This window comes from Vipera ursinii (assembly GCF_947247035.1).
Source record: "Vipera ursinii genome assembly, chromosome: 2".
Classification (NCBI taxonomy): Eukaryota; Metazoa; Chordata; class Lepidosauria; order Squamata; family Viperidae; genus Vipera; species Vipera ursinii.
This window is the reverse complement of record NC_139513.1, coordinates 277,030,980-277,058,376: the sequence shown is the minus strand read 5'-3', so window position 1 is coordinate 277,058,376 and position 27,397 is coordinate 277,030,980. Positions and strand designations below refer to the sequence as shown.

Sequence of the window (27,397 nt, the reverse complement as noted above, 5' to 3'; positions counted from 1 at the left end):
GTATTTTGTGCTCTGTATTAGATTATGGGACAATCTTATTATTCTTATTTCTTATTTATTGTATTTGTATACCGCCCTTCTCCCGAAGGACTCAGGGCGGTGAGTCAAAATTTAACTGCAGTAACCATGTTGCTTGCCAAGATTTAACTAATGCTGTGATTTCACATCAGTATTGGGCCTTGGTGCCTAATCTAAAGCACAATCTAAATAAAGATTTATGTAATATTGTAAGAAAGGATAAATGGAGAATGTTGTTTATTTTCATCTTAAAATTAATTTATTGGTTGGGCAAAACAAGAAATGAATTGCAACCTTAGCATTTTCTTCTCTCCTATTCGGTCTTCCCACCTTGTCGTTTTGAGGGTGTGTATAATTGTTGGCCCAGGGGAGAATATGCCTGCAGAAGGACATTTGTGTGCCATTTCAAAAAAGTTTCCTCCTGCAGATTCGTATGCATTTTGAGGTAACATTTTGACTGTTGTGAGGTATTTTGGAGAAATACCCCTTAGTATGGGGAGAATGCTGCCAGGGAACAGTAAAATGATAGATGTGGTACAAAATGCTAATTCATTTGTAATATTTACATTTGAGGCAGAATTGCTTTTAAGTTTGCTTTAAAGAAAAGTCATTTATATAGATTCCAAGAACAGTCTTCAGAACGTTTGTTTTGGGTTTTAGTATGTCTTTATAATGTAGTATGTGTCTTTTGCAAAAAAAATTTGTAAAAATAGCTAAGCAGTTGGCTTCCAGGAATACTTGTGCATGTCACATATGTCTGACGCCTTTCTTGTCTCTTGAGGCCACACTACATTGCATATTTTATGATTAGAGTGGAGCTTTTAAATGGATCTGTGCCATACGGCTGAGTCATCTGCTCCCGCCCTGGTTTTGGGAGGATTATGTGTGGAACCTTCCAATGGTTATGAAACAGTTGGAGTGGGGGTAGGAAAGGAAATCCTCAGAGCACAAAGGAGTCCAAACTTTGCAATAATCAGAATGTATTATTGTCTTAAGCTAATACAGACGTGGTAAAATTAACAGTATTTCAGGTTTTGGTTTGAAAAGAACCACAAATGATACTTTTTTTTGGCTTTTTTTAAAATAAAATTGAACCAATGGAGATTAACTGAATCACGGTAACTGAGAATTCATTGCTAAATTGGAGTAGTTATATTGCTGAATGGTTACTCTGGAGAACTCCACAGTTGTTCAAATGTAGGATAGGGAATTTAACATTTTAAAGTTACTTCTTTTATGCTCAGTGAGAGTGTTACTTCTCCAATAGTTCAAACTGTATATTGTGACCTTTATTTCCTTTACCCAAGGTGGTTGTTTCTTCCCTGGTTTACAAATGATCCTTTATACTCTCTGCATTAAACTGGGTCCAAAAAAGTGGAGAAAGGTCTTGCTTATGGAAAATACACTTGAGTTGTGAGATGCACCATGGAGGGTTGTATTCCAAATACACTTACAACATCCTGTATCAACACCCGGTGCAGTAACGCAGTACAACGGGCACTGGATTGGAGAAGATAAGTTGTAGGAAGCTTTTCCCAAATACTGTAAATTGTTTGGTCCCATTTAGGGCAAGTTCTGCATCCAGCTTTATATTTCTTTCCCAGTGGGAGAACTTAAGGGTAAAAATAGCTGACTGAAAGTTTGTAGTGGCTTCAGACTGCTTTCGTCATTAAATCTCAGTAGATGTGAGGAAACAAGTTAGCAGGTTCCTCCAATGAAGAATATTGGATTAGGAAGAATTAAGCTCATCTTTCTTCGCAATTACTGGGCAACCATGTGCAATAAGTAATATTCTATGACTACTCAGCCTTGTTGCTATTTCAGGAGAAAATCTTCTCTCTATCCTATGAGAGAAGGGAAATTGTTCCCATTTTCCAGCTATTTCATTTTTATAGATGTTCTACCTAGAAGTGACACAAGATTAAGAGCCCATTCATTCTATGTAGCATTTTTCATGTTTCCTTGTTGTTATTAGTATGCTTTGTCACACAGTCAGCCAGATATTCAGACTGGATTTGGCATTTTTGTCCACCTACTGAGTCTTTCCCAAGGTCCTAGGACAGGCAGATATGGCTGTTTGGTGGTCTTAAAGGTATTGTTACAGAATATTAGCTTTTCTGAGCAAAGCTGTCTTTTGCAATTGACTGGTAATGATTTTGTCAGTGCCGATGGTATTCCAGTGGTGCTTCAGTTGTTTTGGAACCGGACCCAAGGTGCAGTCTATTACTATTGGTTCTATCTTTGCTTGCTTATTATTATTGTTACCGTTCTTAGACCAAGTGTAGTGTTTAGAGGGCTTTCTGCCTTCTTTTGAGGGAATTGTCTTGATTTTTGTTGCTCTGCCTGTATGTTTTTCTCCACACTCTATCATACTCCACCCTTTGGCATTTCTGCTTCTTCCACCTCAAAAGAGGTTCTTAGTTTATTGTGTTTGGGTGAGTGCACTACTATCTATGACACCAGTTTTTAAACTCTTGGAGAAACCCATCTTTTTATAAATGCTTAAACTAACTGTATCATGTTTCCATTTATAATATATTATCGTAGCTTCAATTTTTAAATCAGTGTTTTTTGCATTCTTGATAAGTTTTAGTTGCTTCGAGAGTAACTTCTAATGGGTACTGTATCTCAACAATGTTTTCCACTAGATTTAGGGAGCAGAATAAGTATGCACAGACTGAAGAATTGTTCATAGTTTAGTTGTGCTAGAGCCCCACTATGCTTTGCTTTCAAAAAGCTGAATTATAATTTTTAGGATTTCTTTGAAATGAACAAGAATGCCTCCTGGAATGTTTTTCAAAGCACAGAAGGACAATAAGAAATAGCAAACTAAAGAAATAAAAAAGCAAAAGGAAGAACCAAAAAAAGAAGTCTTAAATTCTAGTTAACAACAACACAACTCACTATGTAGCTTTCTGTCCTTGCAAATGATGCTTTCATACACCGTATCTCTGCATTGCTTTATATATAGCCTTTTGTTCTTTAAATTTTTACCCTTCTCATCAACCTGAGCCACAATTTTTTTCAGTCTTCTTCCTCTTATCTCATTCTGTTCTACAGTTCAAGTCTCATTCATCCTGTTTCTATGCAAAGCTGCCTCAGCATACTTCTGACTGTATCTCTTTCTTTGGCTACACAGGCTTCATATTCCATCTGTCTGTGGTTTACTGCAAATCATCAACCACACACCATCACATTTCCAACTAACAGACTTCTAATGCCATCATAAGCACACCTTATATAATTATCCATAATTCATTAAACAGTAATGGGAATATAATTGCTGAATATTTATCCACTTACTAGCCAGATTATCAGCTTTAACCATTAGATTCCAAAGCAGAAAGCTTTTCTTTTACCGTAGTTACAGAAATTGAATCTGAGATCTTCAATATGTGACACATACACTATACCACGGAATTATGGGTCTTTCTGAAGAACAACAAAAACTTATATTTCGTCAGGAACTTCAAATTAAGTGCTATATTAAGATTAAAGTGGGAGACCTCGTGAATCTAATTGGAAATCCTGAACTGTTACTGACTACGTATTCTTAGCAGAAGTAATCAATTTATTGCCACATTGAGGTTGTAGAGACCACTAAAAGGGCCTGTACGGTGTATTATGAAGGAGACCTGTAGACTTTAGATTATTTTTGGATGCAGATGTATTTTTAATTATTTATTTATTAAATTTATTTGCCACCAATCTCATTTCAAAGCTATTCACACTGAGCAATAAATTATAATCCTTGCTTCAAGAATTCTGTAAGTTTACTTCCAGGTCATAATGTTGAACAGTTAAGGCTTAGTAACTCTGATCTGTATATTTTTAATTTGCTGACATTGTGATACTTTGGTGGTCTTTTTATAACCAGAGTATATCAAAGCAGTCAGACTGATGATATAATTTAAAAGTGATCTTTGGCATCTTCTGCCAAGGCTAGCTGTATGGTCTGCAAAATCACTTAAGCCAAATATCCCGTTCTGAAGTCTAGAAAGGGATAAAGAAACAAACATGTAAATATTTGTGGTTTTGAAGTCTTGCCCAGTGGAATTGGATGATGAAAAACTCAGCCTTTAGGAAGTCATGTGATGGTCCAGTGTGATGCCTGTTACCCTGTGATTTCTCTATTTCTTTGAAAAATTTCTTTCTTTCTTTCTTTCTTTCTTTCTTTCTTTCTTTCTTTCTTTCTTTCTTTCCTTCCTTCCTTCCTTCCTTCCTTCCTTCCTTCCTTCCTTCCTTCCTTCCTTCCTTCCTTCCTTCCTCTTTCTTAATTTTTGGTTGAGCATTTTTTCATTCCTACTGAGAGAGTAATTGGGCAGGATTTGCAAATATGTGATTGTTGATTTTTGGAATGGGAAACCACATAGCTACAAAATCCGGAGTAAGATGTAAGCAATATTGTAGGAGTACTAAAGAACTGACAGGTTTTATTTAATTTTATTAAAATTAGAGGATGTCTTGCCATGCCTGTGACACAATTCCAGTTTCCTCTGTGTTTCCTGTAAAAGTTCAGCTGCAAAAATTGTGTTAACTTTAAACAGCATTTACTAAACAGATTGTTACATTTTCAATATTTTCTCCAAAGTTTTGTAGAGTAAATAAAGGCAGATATTGGGAGGACATAGAATAGATTAAGAAGTTTGGGAAATAATTATTGATAAGCCCCTATAAAATAGAATACATACGGGCCTGTTTGAATAGTGTTTCATGAAAGTGCATGTTTTGGGGGAACTTGTGGTGCCAACCTTCCTCATTTATCAGCCAGAGGACTCAAATCCAGAACTCCCACATTGACATTTGTACAACAGCTACCCAACAAATTTAACATTGATTCCCAGTGGAAAGCCAAATGGGTCGCTGAATGCCCAGACATAGGCAGACATATAAATAACCCCACAAAAAGTTACAACAGCACTGAAAAATGTGACTTATGACTGTTTTTCAAAGTTACAATATTTGCGGCATCCTTATGATTATGTGGTCAAAATTTGGATGCTTTGGGACCTGGTTCATATTTATGACTGTCGCTATGTCCCAAGGTCATGTGATCACCTTTTGTGACCTTCTGACAAGCAAAGTCAATGGGGAAGCCAAATTCACTTAACAGCCGGGTTACTAACTTTATCAACTGCAGTGCTTCACTTAACAGATGTGGCAAGAAAGGTTGTAAAATGGGGCAAAATTCACTTAACAAATGTCTCACTTAACAACAGAAATTTTGGGTTCAAGTGTGGTCATAAGTTGAGGACTACTTGTACTACGTCAGCAGTGGACAATCCTGAAGAAGATTAGCACCTCACATATCTGCCAGGATTCTCTGTATTAATGGGGCATAATATCCTCCCCTCGGTGTGACTTCAGGGTCAGTCACATCGTGACTGACTATAAGCTGAGGGCATTGTCTATTTTTTAAAAAAGTTAAATGATGCTGTGCTTCAATGCTTAGATGGCACAGACATTGGTATTTCTACATAGATCTTTTTTAACATTTATATTTTATTGTGCTTTACTAATCCAAGTAAAATGTTAATATATATTGCTAGTCCTTGTATCATATGCCACATGCTAAATAATAAAATGGGGGAGGTTAATTACCTCCCAACACGCTGAGAAAGATAAATTGCATGTGATGACAGGTAATTGTGCCTCTCCTTTCTTGAGAAGCATTGGAGATAAATCACCGATCATTTTACTGCTGACTTGCAATTTCAGCAACCTGTCTAGCTGCTTCTGCAATCTTCAAGTTGCACACTGCCTATGATTTGGGCTGCAGTTTCTGGGTTTTTTTTGCCTTTGCAGGATCTTTTCTGCTGTGTACATGTGGGAACATGGACAAGTTGTCATATAAATCCCCGGGACATCTGATTTTTTCTCAGAGGGAACAAGTTCTAACCAGCAAGAATAGTTTGGAAACTGAAAACTGTGTTACAAAAGCATTGTCTTAATTGTTCACATTTACAGGAACCATAGAATCATGGGTCCCTTCATAAATCGTCCTAAGCAATCTTAACTTTAGGGTGTGGGAAATCCAAGGAAATGCTCACCTTATCTTTTTCATGGATTTTTTTTTCTTTATGCATTTTTTAAAATGGCATAATGTTGTTTCTCTCATTTCCGTCCCAGCTTCTGCCAACCTAGCAGTTCGAAAGCACGTAAAAATGCAAGTAGAAGGTGGGAAGGTAACAGCGTTCCGTGCGCCTTTGGCGTCTAGTCATGCCGGCCACATGACCACAGAGACGTCCTCGGACAAGCGCTGGCTCTTCGGCTTTGAAACGGAGATGAGCACTGGCCCCTAGAGTCGGAAACGACTAGCACGCATGTGCGGGGGAACCTTTACCTTTACCTTTTTACAGGTGGAAAATCTCTTGCTAGATTCTTAGGTTCCACCAACTTCCATAACTATGCTCTCATTTTCTATGATAAAAACCATTTTATCTATTTGGGGCTTCCTTTCTGAAACCCTACTGAAAACCTCTGAATCATATCAGATGGGAAAATGTTTTGCTCAGAGATGTAATTCACATTCTGAAGTAATCCCCCCCCATTTGTATAGAAAACGTGAAAGTAACATGCTCATCTGCCTTTCTTTATTCAGCAAAATTACTTACTAGTGGATGAAGAATGAGGCCAGGAACTGAACAGGAACAGGAGTGGGTTGTTTTTTTTTTAGTAAATTGGGCATTTCCAGATTTCTCTTAATACCTTTTCCATTATTCAATCCTTCCTATACTTTTTTAGTCTGAAGACCCCCTTTTAATATACACATCTAATCCTCCACTAAGGATCACAATTGGGCCTGGAATCTTGATCATTGAATAAAGCAATCATTAAGTGAGATGCCACATGACTGCTTCACCCAACAGTCCCAATCCCAACCTTCCCAGTTGCAGTTAAGTGAAGCCTTGGGGAGAGGACCAAGGCCCAGAGCTTGTCACTGCCCCACCAATGAGAACAATGACATTTGCTAGCATTTTTGCAGGAGAGGGCAGGAAATCCCTTTGCATGCCAAAGGAACAGACCTCAGAGGGCAATTTGGCAACTGGTTGTGAATGCAATTGGTTGCCAAACACCTGAAATACAGTTATGTGACTGTTGGGGAGTTTCATGGTGGCTGGAAGTGCTTTATGGGCCATGTTATGAAAGGACCCATTCTGAGGCCATTGTGATTTGCAGAAGTCTCTCCAATTCATTTATCACTTTGGAGGGTCATAGGACTGCAAATATTAGAAGCCCTGCCCTATTGATGGGAGTGCACCTAAAACAAGCAACAACTCGGGGGAGGGGGGGGAGGATTCTCCCAGTGCCTCTCTTTTTCCCTAGCAAGGGGCAAATTTGCCACAACAAGAATTGAATTGAGCAAAGGACCTCAAACTTCCACCACCTGACTTTAGCACAGTATATAGTATTGTTCCTTTGTACTCTGATTGGAGGCATTAATTACATTTGTCATTATGACCTTTAGGATCATCTTCTTTAAAACTATTTTTTTCCGATTCTAACCAGAATGCCATCTCTGTGAGGCCTCCCAGTATGCTGGGCAACTCATTTAGACATTAGATTGCTTGACTTATCTATCTATATGCTACTAAAACTCTAGTTCTCATCTGTAACCTTTAGTTGGGCGAGACGGTGCGTCCAAAATCTGAGACACTGACTTCCATGGGATTGAAATTTGGCAAATTTGTGGCTGCTTCAGTGCTGCCATGGTACCATCTGGTGGTTCAGTAGACCTAACCCTGCAATGGGGTAGGTAGACTTCAACCCCCCAGAAATCAGATTGATTCGTCCCATCATAGTCCTCTGGAGGCCAGCTCAGAGTGGTCACACTGTCCACTCCTAAAGAGTGATCAGCTACAACAAGTTGGCAGGAAGAGTTGGAGGTCACTCCTACTGCATTTTGCCCTTGGTTGTTTTGTTTCCCTGTTTAGGTAATGAAAAATCTCTGAAACAACCCAATGGCTCACAAGTTGCCTAATAATGATTAATCCTGTCATTTTATTGTTAAGTTGACAGATTGAGTTTTAACACGAAGGGTTACATTTCTAGACGTCAGCTAGATACTAAGAGTGTGTGTTTATGTGTATTTATATTCAAATAATTTTTGGCTTTGGGGCAACTGGAAGAGATAAATATTTCCCAGTCTCCGCACACTCCCACTTTGTTGACAACAGTTAATTATTCATAGAATGTTCTGACCTTTTCCATGCTGCTAAGTTAATGTCTGTAGCACCTTCTAAAGATACAACTTAAGCTTTTATAATGAGCCTCCACAAACAACCTCTCAACAGCAGCTTGAGGAGAACTTGGAGTACATGCCAAATTGTTTGTTTTAGTGTAATTTAACTTCCATAATTCAACTTTGGAGGAAGTCTTACTTTATAAACACATTCCTTCTCATCTCAGTCTTTTAGGATAGTTTAGAGCATTTGCAGCATCCTGCCTAAGATGAATTGTACAGCAGGTGGGGAATCTTTCATGGTTTATGTTTAATTCTTTAAGAGATTTGATAAATAAAATTAATGCCTTATAAAACTAATCTCCGGGCCTTGTATAATCATTACATAGCGTTACAAGCATAGCAAAAAATAGAAATTTCAGTGAGTGAGCGAGAATAATGGTAAGGAGAGAAGTTTAAGTTGCTATAAAAACATACCGAATCAGAAATCCCAATGCAAAGCCTTCAGGATTAAAATCATCATTCAATAAATAAATCTAAAATGTAGAAGATCAAACTAATAATTGGCATGTATCAAGGCAAGTTTTGCTAGGATTTTTTAGTTGGAGCAATTGCTGTCTCTTGTTGCTATACTCAGTGTCAGACTTGAAGGGTGTCCTTAAGCCAGTGATAGTGATCCTATGACACACATATCAAAAATACCATGCCATGTTTTTGGGTGGCAAGCTAGTGTTCACCAACATCTAGTAAGTATTCTAGAATGTATGTCCCATTCTTGCTCAATTTTTGGAGACTGCAGATGCCATGTGAGAATGGGATATGCTCTTGCAGGGCCTCCAGAGCCCTTAGAAGTTATGTGACAGGACCATGTTCTTGCATGGCCTCTGGAGCCTCTGAAAAACCTCCCATAATTCTCAGCCCATGTGCGGAAGGCTGATCAGGTTCCATATGCTTTACAAACGGGGTTCTCGAGCTGCAGGTTATGACATCTTGAAGCAGGATTTCTCAACTTTGGCCGCTTGGAGATGTGGCTGGGGAATTCGGGAGTTGAAGTTCACACATCTTCAAGTGGCCAAGGTTGAGAAACACTGCCTGAAAGGGTTATGAATATATTTCACTGTATGTATGTATGCAAATTTGAAAAGAGGGGACCTAAGGACTCCACGGATCTCCCATTCCAGAACAATGCAGACGTTCATGTTCTTGATCAGAGAGGTCAGACCCAGGCAGGCACTACCTCTTTAAAGCAGAAATATAGTATGATTTTGGGTAGTATCTGATATAAATGGTACTTTTAAGGTAGTCCTTGACTTATAAGCAGTCGAAGTTACAACCAACTCGAAAAAAAGATTTGGGACCTGAATTCAAAGTAAAGTTCTACACAATCAAGTTACCAAACTTCAGGCACTTCGCAATGTTGCCAATTTACATCTAGTTGCAGTTTCTCACGGTCATATGGCTATATTCTTATTATGGTTTTGCTGAAAACAGAACTTATTTCCAGTTTTTGACAAAACTACACCCATAGTGAACCATTGGTTTGCTTTACAACTGCCACAAATAAATAAATAAATAAATCTCGTAACATTGGGTTGATCACATGACCGACCTATTTTATGACTGTTGTGACATTTGACCAGAATGGGCAGAGTCCATTACACTTGTACTGGCTGCCCATCGGTATCATGATCATTATTCATGTCTATATTTTACTGATTTATTGACTTCTACCATTTTTATGGCAGTGTGCATATCAAGCAACTCTTAAGGACAAATAATAACCATGTTGCACACTAAATAGTCTCATATAAAATCCTGGTCATCTAGTTTAGATGTAAGATGATTGACCAAGTGATGTGCAGTCACTGGAAATTGGTTACTGGGGCAAAATTGTGGGGTTTCAGTGTGTCTTGTTTTGTTTTGCTAAATTTTTAATATGGGCTTCAATTTACCAAATTGCTTGTTTAGTAATGAATTAATTGAATGTTTATGAAGTTTTCCATCATGAAGTCAATCTGTCCTGTAAAGTGATAATGGCCTTGTAACGCTGAATGATTGATTACACTGCTTATGTATAGCAGGATTCTTCAACTTGGTATCCTCTAAATCGGGGTCTGCTCTCATTCAAACACCACTCCCTTAAAAAGTGACTGTTGATCTCCATTAAAGAATGAAATAAAGAATGAAATAAAATATCCATAATACCACAGTGGGGACAAATTCCATAAGGTCTCAGTGAATTTATATGAGATCTTACAAGTTCATGAACGGGTTGGTGCCCGCATACACACACACATGCGCACACAGTACCAAAAAGTTTGTTGACTCTTGCAGACTTCCGGGAGGCATTGCTAATCAGGTTTGGAAAGCTGCATTTAAAACTGCTGCATTCTTGAGATTCTTGAAGGCAGTTAACAACAAGGGAGCAAAGTCCATTGATAAGTGCTTATCAAATGATAACTTGACTATGAACTAAAATAATACAACCAGTAAATAGCCCTGGCTTGTGATACCTGTCTAAAAAATCTTTGTAACCTCCAGTTTTGAAATTCTCGATTTTTATTCTTGCTGAAACATGGAAAGTGGAACTCATATAACTGACTTCAGCTAGACACTCAAATGATTATCTAGCTAATAATATATTATCATGGTTCAAAAGGCCATGAAAAAAAGGAGGCTGTCCTTTAAATCAAGAGCAAGGCTACTTTTTAATGTCTTGAGAGTTATAGTCAATATTTTGTTGCTGCAATGGAAAAGGAAGTAAAGTTGGTGGTGTTGGGACTTTTTCCCCCTCCAAGATTATGTTGAAATGAGTAGTTTGTGCTTTTCTAAAAACAAGTACAGGTAGTCAGTCCTCAACTTACATTAATTTGTTTAGCAACCATTCAGAGTTACAATGGCACTGAAGAAAATGACTTATGACTGGTCCTTGTACTTATGACCATCGCAGCATTGCCATAGTCACATTATCAAAATTCAGATATTTACAATGGTTGCCGCATTCCAGAGTCATGAGATTACCTCAGTCAGCTTCAGACAATCAAAATCAATGGTGGGACCCAGATTCACTTAATGACTACATGATTCACTTAACTGCAGTGATTCACTTAACAACCATGGCAAAAAAAGTTTTAAAATTAACAGCCTTGCTTAACAATGGAACCCAGTTGTGGTCATAAGTCAAGGACTATATGCAATGCATCCTTTTAGGGCAGGGGTCTTCAAACTTGGCCCTTTTATGACTTGTGGACTTCAACTCCCAGAATTCCTCAGCCAGGCATGCTGGCTGAGGAATTGTGGGAGTTGAAGTCCACAAGTCATAAAAGGGCCAAGTTTGAAGACTCCTGTTTTAGAGTTTACAATGCCTTTTCATATATTTTGGACCTCAGAAAGTTTTAAATCTTCTACCATCATTTTTCAAAAAACACACACCAGAAGGTGCTCTTTACAATCCCCAGCCCACAAGTTGCCATCTTGGTATAAGTTGCTCCATAATTTTAATTTCAAGATATTCTGTAAAAGATAGAATAATTCAACATGGAACTACTAGAAAGAAGGATAATTGGGGAGGGTGACAAGACAAGACATTAAGGTATTGGCACAGAGGTAAGACAGGGCAGTTAGCCCTTTATATTGCATTCCCAAAGTGGATGCTCTGCCATTAGCTGAGTCATTTACAATGATTAAACTCTGACCTGAATATGTAATAATTCTGCCCTGATACTACACTTCTCTCTTGAGGATAAGACTCTTTTTCAGACCTTTTCTTTCTTTGAAAAAATGATAAGCCAATATATTGGGCAGACTGGCACATGGACAAGGTTACTCCCTAGGCTGGGCAGTAGTCCAGATCAACTCGTTTCCAGTTTAGTACATTTATTAAAGCATTTGGTCAGATATAGTTGTACTTGAAAATAAAGCAAATCTACATGTTCCTAATTAAAACATACCAGAATATGTTGCCTAAATTTATCCAGAATCTAACAACTTGAGGATATTTAGGGACTCATTCCTTAAGATTCTACAACTGAACGTAGCTGTGACATTCCACCAGCTCCTTGAAGACCGAACAGATTCAATTTGCTGGGGTTTTGTAGGGATTGGGAAGAGCTTCCAACGAGGGAAATTCAAACGTTATTTATTTAGATATAAAAGGCACTCAGCTCTGGATGGATTACACTTTAAAAGAACAAAAGCATTAAAAAAACGGAGATCATGTATGTCTGACCAAACATACTATATCAGTAGTAAAAACACAGCAAACAGGTTTGCAACCACCCTGCTCCAAGGTGTAGGAGAGCAGTTTGGATTTTAAACATTTCTGGAATCTCATCAGTGTGGGAACCACACAGATTTCTGGGTTGATCCTGTCTGGAATGCAGGTGCTATGACAAAGAAGGATCACATCCTGAGTTACAGTAAATGGCATTGTTCAGTTGACACAGCCCAGAGTGCACCAGGTTGGTCTGATCTTACCAACCAGTTAGTATCGAATGAACAATCAGGGTCTAGTAACTGATCGGATTAAAGTTGAGTAATAATAAGAAAAGCACCCTATGATGTAGATTCTGGTAGGATTTTGATCTGGGCATGTATGTATATATCCTATAATAGACAACCTACAACCCATTGGGTCATTCTTTGTCAATATTTACTTACTTGAAGAGGTAAACAGAATGACTACAGTCAGCTAAAGAAGCAGAGGGTTCAGGAGTGATTTTTGCCACCTTCTTTAGTAACTTTGCTTCTAGGAAACTGGCAGGGCTATTGGAAATCGGGATCACGTGACTGCGGTTGACCCCTGCAGCAGCCACAAGTTTGCAAATACAACTGGTCTAAAGATTCTTGAAATTACAATTCCAGGGGAATAATGGATCCCAGATTTTGATTGCTTAACTTGACACATTGAGGTACAGTTCCTTGATTCAAACATCGTTCCTCTAAGACAGGGGTCCCCAACCCCTGGGCCGTGTTCTGGTACCAGGCCGCAGCCTGTTGGGAACTGGGCCATGCAAGGAGTGGATGAGCACAAGAAACTCCATTTACACAAATGGAGCTTCATGAGCAAGTGTGTTTGTGTGCTGCTTGTGCTGAGCCATCCCCCTCCCTCCCCCACACCCCCATTTTGGTTAACTACAGATTGGACACAGATAGTAGTAGTAGTAGTAGTGCAGTAGTGTTGAGATGTAAAGGAGTGGACTAGGAAACGGGTAATTTGGATGCACCAATTGAGCTTTTAATGTTGCCTGTAGAGTACATGCTTGAGAGCAAATGTTAACTCCTCTTAGGCCCTTTTCTTTCTTCCTGGCATCAGAGTAGATTAAAAACTTTCTTGGCTTCTGAAAGCTTAAGGGAACGCATGCTTACTTTGCATCAGACGTGAGGATGTTCAAATCCTAGGAAAACAATTCTCTGCATTCTCATTTAAAATGGGAAGTTTTTCCTTATAACTAATGCATGTGATGTTCTGGTCACCAAACTAGTAAATAGCAAATGTGTTCCTTGGTTCATTTTTGGAGAGGAAAAGCGAACCCCTTATAAGAAAAGAAAATAACAATATTTGTCTATGTGTTAATGTATCTGGCAAATTTATGTGCTGCCTAATCCCCGGTGGCTTAGATAGTTTAAAAGCAAAGCTCTGTTTAACACATAAAAACATTTGAAAATAGCATATGAATTCTCTGAGCATTTAGGGGGGAAAAAACCTGGAGCAAAAAGATCTCTTTAAATCTGGCTGTAAAAAGACAGCCAGCTTCAACTGAACATGTTTTATAAAACATGTTTTATAAAAGACAGAATCTTTGATGGAGGTTGAGGGGCTGCAAAGTGCTCAATTAAAGACCTGGGAGCATAAAATAAGCTATATGGAATTAGATAGCCTTGCAGTGGATAAGTTAATGAATGAAGCAGGTTGAAGAGTCACAGAATATTCTGCTAGGGTAACTTCCTCCCACGTGTACCCAAATTCCAGCAAAAGGCTCATTAATTGCTCCATGTTGAACTAATAGTTGGAGGTAACTGCCAAGTTGAACCTCAGCAGCTGGCTCATAGTAGCTTGTTCCAAAAAACTTTCTCATTTTCAGGTTTTGGCTTTTGTGTTTAAGCCGCAGGGTTGGCTTACAACTGCAACATAATCTGTAGTTCATTAATAGCAATGAAACTCCCTTATGGATTAAAGTCAAGCCAAGCTGTCAAACAGCATTGTCTCACTGAATGTTGCGATGGTAGAAATGTTAGTATAAATATTTACAACTTTTCTACATTTGAAAGATTGGCACTGCCTTCTGTTTATAGAAAACCCAACTTGGATCAAGGCACTAAAGGGCGCCTTCCTTTCTGAAGGCTGAGTTTAATGTAGGCTTTGTGTTTGTTTTTGTGAATTGAAGATGCTTTCAAACAAAGGCATCTCCACCCTTAACTTTTCCATGTGGACCAACTTGCAAAAGGCCAGAGTACATGGGAAGTTTCTTCTCTAACATGTTTTGGCAGCCCACTTCCCGTGGATTCTTCTGGGTCAACAAGATAAAAAATATCAGATTTGCTGCAAGATTCAGCTTTCAAAAATGCAACCTCCCAAATACTGTCTCTAAACAAATTGTGGGCAAGTAATTTTTTTGATTGTTTCAGTTCTGTGTAAGCTTAAGGTAGGGATATACAGCTAATTAGTTGCATGAAATTCGAAAATCTTTTTTATGGTCCATGATGATTCTCCAAATTGCTACACTGAAATTCAGTGGTCAGCTAACAATAACTGTGGTGAAATTTTCTGCAGTTACCCAAGAAGATGACATAAAATTGTTGATGACCCATTACTATCATCAGTCTAGAAAGCTTAAACAAGAAATGGATTTAAAGAAAGAGAAAAATCAGTGCTTAGGTTGCATACTTAGTCATCCAGGACCATCAATTCCTATCATTTCTTGAGATTTATATCTCTCCCCCTAATAAAAACCCCTACAGATTAAAATAAGTACCTTTATAATAAGGTATCCTGTTATGTACATAAAGCAGAAGAATATTAAGCAAAGGGTCCCCAAAGCCAAGCTTTATTGATTAATTCAAGATTCATTATACTAAATCCATTGTGATTAGCATAACCACAATTGTCATTCTCATGATGATCCTGTCCCATGCAACGACATGTACGAGCCAAATGCATCCAGAAATATTATTTAAAGTTGGGGTGAAGCCAACAGGAAACCTAAGTACCATTTAAGGAATACTTTATTCCCCTTCTTAATACTCTGAAACGTTTTTTTCTTTTACAGACCCATGAGTGGAATAAGAATGATGACCGACTCCTCCAAGCTGTGGATAATGCAGATCTGGAGAAAGTGGCTTCCCTTTTGGGCAAAAAGGGAGCCAGCGCGACCAAACATGACAGTGAGGGCAAGACAGCGTAAGTTGCCTTCATCTTCTCAGTTGAATAACAACGGGAGGGATATTTGGTTGAACCAGACCTCCAGATTCTCCACTGTGCTGTTAAATGTTTATGACAAAATTGATGGAAGTTTGGCTAGTTTCATTTCCCATCACTTTGCAACTTGAAATATAAGGAGAAATAGTCACAGAACAATTAAAAACAGGCAACTGCAACCAAAAAAAGAGATCCCTGCTGGTGGGGAAAAGTTTGTGTAGGAGGGGAGATGAAAATCTTGGAATCAGAAGTTGGAATTAGCGCCAACCCCTTTGGACCGTGATGCATCTGTTATAGACCTTCACTCTCCCCCTAATTGCATTAGAGGATTTGGCCATCAAAAGATGGCCCATTTATAGTTGAACAGATCTTTTATATTTACGAATGAAGGCAAAGATATGTGTCCCAGGATAATGATGCAGGATCCAATCTGGGTCAGTCACCGGGACCAGACATTTATCCTTCTGAGCTCTCAGACTCGTGCTAGATGCCATCCTCAGGGAACTTTTCTGGTGAGAAAGACGTTCTCTGAGGATGGGCTCCAGGATGAGTCCGTAAGCTCAGAAGACTAAACCTCTGATCCCAGTGACCGACTCTGATTGGATCCTGTTTATATTTAGCTTGAGTTTTTGGTTGCCCAATCTAGATAGATCCTCCTCAGATTGGATTCTGTAAAAGGTTAGTTGGAACAATAGCTTGCAAAGTGAAAAAGAGGATCGTTGAAAGAACAAATGAGACACATGTTTTCAAAGGAGATGAGGTGATCTTCTGCCATTTTATGCTCCTTCCCCACCTCCAGGGTATTTTCCAAGATTACTTTTTTCCATATTTAGCCAATAATACAGTGGAGCCACCGAGATTAGCTAGAGCAGTGTTTCTCAACCTTTGAGAAGTTTAAGATGTGTGGAGTTAATATCCGCATGCCTAGCAGGGTTGGGGCTGGGGAATTCGGGAAGTTAAAGTCCATTCATCTTACAGTTGCTAAGGTTGAGAAATACTCAGCTAGGGAGACATTGAGATGAAGGCTTGATGGATGGAAAGGGGAGCCTTCTTCCATTAGCATTTTCTCTTTATGCGTTCAAACTAGGCTTATGCAAAAGTCCTAATTTAATAGGCATAAGTGCAGAAACATAAATGATATGCCGCATGTATAGGAACACATGTAGCACCTGACGGGAACATCTTCAATAGATGTATTTATTCCACAACTCCCTCTGCAGCTGACACATAGGCCTAGGAAAAGATATTTTCAACGTGTATTTTCCAAATCGTGTTTTCCCTTCAGATCCGGAGCTTTGCACTGCCTTAATAAGCAGAGCCCACTCATTTTGCCCTGAGACTAATTCACTTTTAGATATGTGTAGGATGTGGAATGTGTCATTCTGTTTGTATTGAATAACATTGAAATTAATTTTGCTTTTTTTAAAAAAAATGAACTTGTGTCGATCTGGAGCTTCATCCTCATCATCCTGATAGCTGTCTGTGTTCCACTTTGAATTCTGATAGCTCGTGCAGAGTGTGTTGCGTTTTTCTTTCTTCTTTCTTTAAAGACGACAATAATACAAATCGTTCCAATACTGAAAGCTACAGAAAGAAATAGCTTCAGAAATAGCTTACAGTTTCAAGTCCCTTGATAAAAGAAAAGCCCTCTGAATTATATGAGTGGGTTGGAAAGAAGGAAGCAGCCAAGACGAGATGACTCTGGGCAATTTATGGCAAAGTCTGAAGCTGAAAAACAGAGCGTGCTCTCTTTGTTTACAGAACCGTGTTCTTGGCTAATTCTCACTTGCTCTGGATTTGCTTTTGCTGTGTCCAGTTTCTGTTTGGGTGAAGAAATGAAATTACATCTTTGAGTGACCTGAACTTGAAAGCTCTAACGTAGCTTCAAATTTCCCAAATAAGGCTTCCTCCACATCATAAAATGGCACTACAGGACCTACTTATCCTTTTGTTATGTTTCAGAGGAGAGAAAATGGGAAATGGATTGAGTGTCTGTAACAGCTGGAATGGGACAATTTGCCACGGCCAACCAGCCACGGCCAATTCGCTGCAGGACAATTCAACAATTCAGTTTAATTATTTAAAACAATTTAAAAATTATTTTAATTTTTGTCATTCAGACTTCATTTTGTCCTCCCTTTTGCATCCTTTCTTTTATGATTCTATTCCACCATTTTTTCAATATTACTCTTTGTCTTTTAGTGAGTTGTCCCACAGCGAGTTGGCCATGGTGAGTTGTTCCGTGATGAGATGGCCGTGGTGGGTTGTCCTAGACCAGGGGTAGGCAACCTTGGCTCTTTTATGACTCATGGACTTCAACTCCCAGAATTCCTGAGTCAGCTATGCTGGGTCAGGAATTCTGGGAGTTGAAGTCCATGAGTCATAAAAGCCGAGGTTGCCTATCCCTGTCCTAGACCTTCTGTTTGAATGAAGAAATGAAACTACATCTTTGATCTGAATTTGAGTTTTTAACAGAAGAGAAACTGGGAAATGGGTTGAGTGTCCATAATAGCTGGAATGGGACAGCTCCCCATGGCCAATTCGATGCAGGACAATTCAACAATTCAATTAAATTATTTAAAATAATTTTAAAAATATTTTAATGTTTGCCATTCACATTTCATTTTGTCCCTCCTTTTGCATCCTTTCTTTAATGATTCTATTCCACCATTTCTTTGGTATTAGTGTAACTCTTGTCCCATAGTGAGTTGACCCATGGCGAGTTGGCCGTGATGAGTTGTCCCGCAGTGATTTGACTGTGGTGAGTTGCCCTAGATCCTATAACAGCTTCCTTTAAATGGTATCCTTCTCGTGTATTGAACTGCACTTTGAGAATCATGGGGGTGATAGTCCCAAATATCTGCAGGGTATCTGACTAGTGAAAGCTTTTTGAAGACGGTGGGTCGATCCTGTTGTTAACTACTGGCAGACTGAAGCAACCATCTCAGACAATAGATCTTGGTTGTCATGAAAACGCACCAGGCTCCCGAGTTACATAATGTACAGATATTTTAGAGTCCAAAATGGGAAAGTGTTCATGTGATTTTGTGGCTCATATTCCAAAGTAGTGTGCTGTTTGTTATAAATGTTTCAGGAGAAGAGTGTCTCCATTTGCTCCTCTATCTTAAGCAGCAAGGGAACTTAGGACCCAGATTCAAAGTTTTGGCAATTGGGCCACCTTGTGGTCACATGACCAAACTTTAAATGCATTTATGGCCGTTTGCAGCATCCCACACTTATGTGACTGTGTTTTATGATAGTTTTCCCAAAAATCAGCACTTCCAGGTTTTGGAAAAACCACACCCTTGGTGAACTTAAGCTTGAGTTTGTTTAACAACTGTGGTGATTGGCTTAACTATCGCCACAAAAAAAGGTTACAGAATTGGGTCGATCACATTTTACTACTATTGTGACATACAACCATAATGAACAAGTTCCTTTATGGTCATATATCAAGGACTACCTGTATGGTAATTTTAAGTCATTTGCTTTTTATCACATTCAATTTCCACTGGAATGGAACTGAGAAGGATGAATGGTCACTTGCATACATATCTTCATGTATATTTTTTATCATTTTTTCCTTTCTATAGTATATTATCTTTAGGATACGATGGGTGTTCCATATCTTGTTCAATGGCTCTGAACCTACCTGGAGTTACAGAGAGAAAAGTATTAATACAGCTTTCTTCAGCTAAGAAGCTTTCAAATGTATTGGATTTCAGTTCCATTATTCCCAGCCAGCGTAGCTATGCTGCTTTGGGATTATGAGAATCAAAGTCCCTCTCTCTTGGATTTCGCCACCAGGTTAAATAAGGTAAATTCATAAGTTATTGGTATTGCAGAAATGGCACTTTTATCGGACTGAATTCTGCAGAAAAGGTGCCCATAAAATGGTCACAATCTCAGGGGCTGAGTCTTTATACAGATGCTAGTGCCAGCTGTGCTGACTATGAATTCTGTAACTTAATTCCAGTACATCTGCAAGTTCCCCAAGTTGGGAAATTTTGGATGGAATGGGGATTGCTGAATCAGATGATGCAAACCATCCAATTTATAGCAAGAAATATTTTCCCTCTAGTAAACAGCATAGAATAGAACAGAACAGAACAACAGAACCTTGGAGGTCTTCTAGTCCAGCCCCCTGCTCAAGCAGGAGAACCTATACCATCTCAAACAAGTGACTGTCTAGCCCAGGGGTGTCAAACTCATTTTCATTGAGGGCCGCATCAGCACTGTGGTTGCTCTCAGGGGGCCGGGTGGGCGTGGCCAGGGTGGGTGTGGCCTACTTGGTGGGCGTGGCTAGAGTACGTATGGCCTACTGGGTGGGCGTGGCCAGTTCTACATCGTTGGCATCAAGGGTGCCTATGGGGGCCTGGGCAGGAGTGGGACAGATCTGAGGGTCTCTGGCAGAAGGAGGGTCTCTGGGCCAGGGCCAAGGCAGCGGGGGCCGTTCCCTCACTGTTTCCAGGATGGCTTCGCGGGCCGCATGAAACCACTTCGCGGGCCGCATCCGGCTCCCGGGCCTTGTGTTTGACATGTCTGGTCTAGCCTCTTCTTAAAAATATCCAGTGATGGAGTGCCCACGATTTCTGGAGGCAAGCTGTTCCACTGGTTAATTGTTCTCCCTGTCAGGAAGTTTCTCCTAAATTCCAGGTTGCTTCTCTCTTTGATCAGTTTCCAACCATTGTTTCTTGTCCTGTCCTCTGGTGCTTTGGTGAATAACGTGACCCCCTTTTCTTTGTGGCAGCCCCTCAAATACTGGAATATTGCTATCATGTCAACCCTATTTCTTCTTTTCTTTAGACTGGCCAAACCCAAGTCCTGCAGCCATTCTTCATATGTTTTAGTCTCCAGGCCTTTGGTCATCTTAGTTGCTCTTCTCTAAGCTTGTCTGTTTTGGTTAAGCTCAGTTCTCAGCAGGGTTTTTGTTTGTGTGTGACCATTCTTTCCCCCAATTCTCTGGTATGTTCAGAGAATTGATTAGGAGGAGAGATGAAGCACCTAGTTGCTCACTTTCTCCTGAACCTCAGGGATACCCAGAACTCCAGCAAATCTGGATCGCCAAGAGAGGTGTTTTTTTTAGAAGTGTTTCTAGGACCAACATCAAGTAATACTGATGTTCCTACTTCATCCAAGATCTACTTCTAAAAATTACAACAATAACATCTTGGTATATATTGTAATTCTAAATTAACCCAGTCTTCTCCAACATGGTGCTTTTCAGCTCCAGCCAATCTTGGCATCAAACATACTGGATGGGTGGTGGCAGAATTGTAACCCAGCAAATGGTGTAAGTTGCACCTTGGAAAAGTTGTATTAAGCTTTAGAATACCTTAAATAGGGTGTTCTTTTTTCATTCTGCTCTTGAATCACTTTTAAAGCACAAAACACTTGTAAGGGGACTTTCAATTGCTCGTCTTTTTTTTTTGGCAGACAGTTGCCAAACATGGTTGGAAAAAAACAGCCTGTAAATCAATTGCCTGATAGTTAAACTGGAAGGAAAAAAAGTCAGTTTTTTCCTTCCCTAAGGCAATTTGAAGCTAGAGGTTCATTGCTTGATGTAATTTTTGTTAAAGCAACAATAATCAACACTATGAAGTTTTCTTAGGCCCCAAGCTGATTAATCCATTACTCTCTTTGGTGTAGAGAGTAGCACAGCTGCTCAACAAATTGGAAATGGCATTAAGGTTACTTTACAAAGCATAAATTAGAGTTTAGATTTAGTTAGTGGATTTCTGGCTTGCCATATATGAACCACAAATCATATTTAAAAAAAACCTTCAGCCAATGTCTAAACAAACAAGGTTCAAATCCTGTGCTTTTTCTGGTTTGATTTCAATTTATTGTAAATTGTTGCTAACGTGTTATAACAGTTTAAAATATTCTAAACTAAACTAAGTTGGCTGGCTTCTATGAAAAGTGGGCAGAAAGTATTGTAGTTCATATTATTCAGAGGGATGTTCTTGTTCCATGTAAAATTAAATTATGGTTTACCACATGTGAACTAGCCTTTACATGTACTTTTTAAAGTAAGTTAAAATACGAAGATGGACTTAAATGTGATACACGTGCACATACAGATCAACAGATCAGCCCCTATGTAGATGCTCTTATTTTAGATCAGGGGTGTCAAACTGCTGGCCTGTGGGCCCGATGCATCATAGCAAAACGGTGCCCATCCCATTGCTGGCAATGGCAAAAAAGTTGTGATACGTCATGACACATCACATGATGATGCAAGTTTGGCACCCCAGTTGTAGATGAAGGCTAAGCTTCGCTCTTTCTAGGAAGTTGGATATCTTCAAGAGTTTTTTAAATTATTGCCTGAAACTACTTTAGTTTAGTTTACTTTAAGGGACGCGGTGGCTCAGTGGATTAGGACACTGAGCTTGTTGATCAGATGGTTGGCAGTTTGGCGGGTCGAATCCCGAGTGCCGCGTAACAGAGTGAGCGCCTGTTACTCGTCCCAGCTTCTGCCAACTTAGCAGTTCGAAAGCACGTAAAAATGCAAGTAGAAAAATAGAGACCACTAAGGTGGGAAGGTAACAGCGTTCTGTGCGCCTTTGGCATCTAGTCATGCCGGCCACATGACCACGGAGACGTCCTCGGACAAACGCTGGCTCTTCGGCTTTGAAACGGAGATGAGCACCGGCCCCTAGAGTTGGAAACGACTAGCACGCATGTGCAGGGGAACCTTTACCTTTTTTACTTTAGTAGTTTGTATATTGTCTACTAAGTTTTCCAAAAATACATAGCTTCATTGGAAGCCGGAAGGGAATTCAGTGTGGAATGCATTGAATGGAGCTGGTGTTAATGATTTATTTCTTGAATTTATATCCCACCTTTGCTCCAGAATGTGAGAATGGCATAGATAGCAATTCTCCTTCCATTTTCCCAACAACAACCTGTGAGATAATTTAGGATGAAAATATTTATCTCAAAGTTATGATGTCTGTGACTGGGTACCCGCAGTCCAGGTTCAACCCCTTATAGGTAGTCCTTGACTTACGACTACAATGAAGCTCAGAATTTCAGTTGTAAATTGTTTTGCATATAAGTTGACACACCACAACTGTTTTTATAACAGTTGTAAAGCAAGTCACCATGGTTGTAAATCAAGTGGTCAGTAAGTAAATCCGACATATTCAGACGGTGTTTTCTGTTGCAGTCATGTGATCTCGGGATGCTGCAACCAGTCCTGAATGCAAACCGGTTGCCAAAGGCCTGAAATGCAATTATGTAACTGTGGTAGGAGGGGTGCAACAGATGTAATTTTGACAACAGGTTATAAAAGGGGTGTCATTGCCAAACCGCACCCACCCCATTGCCAGAAAATGGAAAAAAAGTCACAATACGTCACGACACGTCATGTGACATTGCGAAGTTTGACACCCTTGGGTTATAAGTAGCTTTTGAAAACTCCATCGTAACTTCAAACAATCAGTAAGTGACTGGGTCATACGTTGAGGCCTGTCTGTAATCACCATTGATTCCTAAACTACCTTTAAAAAGAATAAGAGTAGGAAGAGAAAATTGTGCTACAACTTTCTTCTTTAAATGTTGGTGCTGGAAATGACCAAACTCCCTCAGAAGTCTCACGTTACAGTATGATAAAATTAGACTCGGGTCTTATGTATTTTGCTATTAGAATCTATTTCAGGGTTGTAAAAAATATTTGAAAGTTAAGGAAAGTGAACCTAGACGCAGGGGTAGGCACCCTTGGCTCTTTTATGACTCGTGGACTACAACTCCCAGAATTCCTGAGTCAGCCATGCTGACTCAGGAATTCTGGGAGTTGAAGTCCACGAATCATAAAAGAGTCAAGGTTGCCTACCCCTGACCTAGAGGATGGCAAAATTCTCTTACAGTAGCCACTCTCATAAAACTTTCAGGCCTAAGTGGTATCTGTTTCTTGATCTGGTCTGATAGGGCTGATAAAATCAGAGCCCTGCAATTCCTTTGAAAGCACCAAATCATAATAAGTGCATCTTTTGTCAGGTTTACATATTGCAATGCAAAGCATCTCTTTCTTCCACAAACAAGAAATAGCTTATTCCCGTGTATTGATAATGGTAAAACTGTTTTTAATTCATAGGGCAGCAGTATCACCATTTGCACCTCACTTGGTGTCCAAGAGACTCCTATACATTAAGAATGCAAGAAATGTAATCAAAAATGTATTGGAAGTTGGCAGAGTACACAGCAGAACAGCAATCTCTGCAGCATCCTTTATTTCCAGGAATGTCTCTGAGCTCCATAGGTTCTCTTAGAAAATAGTTGGATGCCTTCCAGGTCATTAGTAAAAAAAACCAGTTCCACGTGTTCAGATTAAAAAGCAAAAGTAAGTTGAGGTAGCCAAGAACATCCTACCAGAGAAAACTATATAGGATTAGCTGGGCAGCATCCCTACCTGTTTGTCAGGATCTGTCAGGATTAGTGCTAATTATTACTTCTCTTTTGTTGTTGTTTTAAGCCTGTAGTTAGGGATCAAGTTTCTGGAGATGTTCCACATGTTCATAATGCTTTACTTTTTGTAAAGTAAAAGTGAGAACGTCGTGTACTTCATAATTAAACAATATATAAATTCATGTGACTGCAGAAAGAATGCTATTTTTATCAAAACACTCTCCTCCCCGCCTCCCCAATAATTTATCTTTAACAAGAGTAAATTAATTGTTAATATATTAACAGAGAATTCATTATTGCAAAGTAGACAAATGTTTTTCCTCCCTGCTCCTCCTCCTGGAGGAAGGCATATCCTAATTTCAGAGTCAACTTTCTTCCTTTCTTTTCCAGCATCTATTGCAATTTTTGCTAATGTCTTGATTATAGAACCTATTTTAACCCTGGAAGTTTTCCACTTGCTCAGATACATATTTTCAGTCTTAGTGTCCACATCATGTCTTGGTCTAGCTCTGAAGAACAGTTCATTGTCCCACTTGCAGAGTGTCTTTTTTTCAGATGTGGAAAAATTTACCCGTAATACATTATGGATAAACAACTGGTTTTAAACAAGTCGGCTTCATAGCACTATAAAGCAAATTGTGTTTCAGATCAAATTTAATTCATATTACCCATAGTTTCAGGGACGCGGTGGCTCAGTGGGTTAGGGTGCTGAACTTGTCGATCAGAAGGTCGGCAGTTTGGCGGGTCAAATCCCGAGTGCCGCGTAACAGAGTGAGCGCCTGTTACTCGTCCCAGCTTCTGACAACCTAGCAGTTCGAAAGCACGTAAAAATGCAAGTAGAAAAATAGGGACCACTACGGTGGGAAGGTAACAGCGTTCCGTGCGCCTTTGGCGTCTAGTCACGCCGGCCACATGACCACGGAGACGTCCTCGGACAAGCGCTGGCTCTTTGGCTTTGAAACGGAGATGAGCACCGGCCCCTAGAGTCGGAAACGACTAGCATGCATGTGCGGGGGAACCTTTACCTTTTTACCCATAGTTTATTCTGTTCAGGCAACATAAACCACAGGCATTTGGTAGTAAAACATTTTAAACTTCTCAGGTGCATTAATAGCAATAGCACTTATATATCGCTTCATAGTGCTTTACAGCCCTCTCTAAGCAGTTTATAGAGTCAGTGTATTGCCCTCAACAATCTGGGTCCTCATTTTACCAACCTGGGAAGGATGGAAGGCTGAGTCAACCTTGAGCTGTCGGGACTCAAAACTGTCAAACTACTGGCAGCCAGGAGTCAGCAGAAGTAGCCTGCAGTACTGCATTCTAACCACTGCGCCACCATTAAAACAAGGAGGGAGCCTGAGGTTTTCATGAAATATGGTATTTCTGTTAATAGGCAGTCATGGTTTACTAGAATGCCTACAATGTAGGCAATAATGATTAGTTGAAAATGAGAGATACATTCTGGTGTCTTAGTCACGTCCATAAGGAAGTAAAATTTCTTGAATCTAAGAATTATTCATGCTATAATTATGGTGGAACTACAGGAACAAACCGGTACTGGATCATTTTGCATTCTTGCTATTTTGATCTTAAATTAGGATTGTTTTTATGCATGCCGCTTCTTTTTTTGTTGTTTTCTTTTCTTCCGTCAGCCTAAATAGATAAGCTTGCTTGCCCTCATTCCAATTTGCAAGGCAGAAGCTTGGGTGTCCGCCAGATGATCAATTAAAATCGCTTAGAATCATAGAATTGGAAAGGTCCTTGGAGACCATCTAGTCCAGGGATCCCCAACTTCCGGGCCGCAGCCCACTACCAAGCCCTGGCCTGTTTGCAACTCATGTGAGCGGTAGGCCTGCACAGATGTGCATGCACAGGTGTAGTGGCCCGTCGCTCATGAAGCCCGGTTCTTCTCTATCCCCCCCCCCTCCCAGCCAAGCCGCAAAGATTGGGGACTGCTGATCTAGTCCAAACCACTGCTCACTACAGGATCCATCAGAGGACCTCAGACAGATGACATTTATTTGAAGACTCTGGCAAAGAACAACTCCTTTGACAACTCAACACTTTGTGTGGCAGCTGTTCCACTGGCTGCCATATACATTTGGTAGAGGTAGTCCTCAACTTACAACTTCAGTTGGGATCAGAATTTCTGCTTCTGTTACTAAGCAATATTGTTGTTAAATGAGTCACACCCTGTTTTACACCCTTTTTGGCCACGGTTAAGTGAATTACCGAAGTTGTTAAGTGAATCATGGCGTTGTTAAGCAAATCCAGCTTCCCCCATTGCCTTTGCTTGTGGGAAGCTAGCTAGGAAAGTAGGAAATGGCAATCACAGCAACCGTGGTAAACACTCGCTTGCTGCCAAGAATTCAGATTTTGACCACATGACCATAGGGATGTTGCAACAGTCATAAGTGCAAGGACTGGTCATAAGTTACATTTTTCAGTGCCATTGTAACTTCGAACGGTCACTAAATGAATGGTTCTAAGTCAATACTACCTATATACCAAACGGCTGCCAATGAGAGGTGGAGTCTGTTTAGCTGTATTGTACAGTTAGTCCTTGACTTATGACCACAATTGAGCCCCAAATTTCTGTTGTTAAGCGAGACATTAGTTAAGTGAGTTTTGCCCCGTTTTACAACATTTCTTATCACAGTTGTTAAGTGAATCACTGCAGTTGTTAAGTTGGTAACCCAGTTGTTAATTGAATCTGAGTTCCCCAATGACTTTGCTTGTCAGAAGATCGCAAAAGGTGATTTACATGATCCTGGGACACTGCAGCGGTCATAAATATGAACCAGTTGCCAAACAACTGAATTCTGATCACATGATGATAAGGATGCTACAAAGGTCATAACTATAAAAAAACGGTCATAAGTCACTTTTTTTTTTAAAGTGCCGTTGTAACTTTGAATGGTCACCAAATGAACTGTAGCTAATTTACTCTTTTGCACTCATGCACTCGTGACCTCCCATTTGGACTACTGCAACGCTCTCTACATGGGGCTGCCCTTGAGGACCACTCGGAGGCTTCAGCTGGTGCAGAATGCAGCCGCGTGAGTTTTGATGGGGGTCTCCCGATACTCCCATGTAACACCTCTATTCCGCGAGCTGCATTGGCTTCCGGTTGCCCTCCGGGTGAAATTCAAGGTGCTGGTGATGACCTATAAAGCCCTAAATGGCATGGGCCTGGATTATCTAAGGGAACACCTGCTGCCGGCATCAAGCTCCCTTCGTCCAGTGCGCTCCCACAGGGAGGGTCTTCTCAGGGTGCCACCGGTAAGAGATTGCCGGCGGACGACACCCAGGGGGAGGGCCTTCTCAGTGGGGGCGCCTGCCCTTTGGAACCAGCTGCCAGTGGAGCTTAG

At 39.9% G+C, this 27,397-nt stretch overlaps 1 protein-coding gene across 3 annotated transcripts in view; it reads left to right on the top strand.

Annotated features, from left to right (window-relative positions):
• The window catches only part of RAI14 (retinoic acid induced 14), a 116,976-nt gene that overhangs the window by 51,651 nt on the left and 37,928 nt on the right, over positions 1 to 27,397 (top strand). For all 3 annotated transcript variants that reach the window (XM_083357306.1, XM_083357305.1, XM_083357307.1), the window contains exon 3: positions 15,469 to 15,599. In XM_083357306.1, coding sequence (XP_083213432.1) covers positions 15,469 to 15,599 — 131 coding nt within the window. The remainder of the gene's footprint in view (positions 1 to 15,468; positions 15,600 to 27,397) is intronic.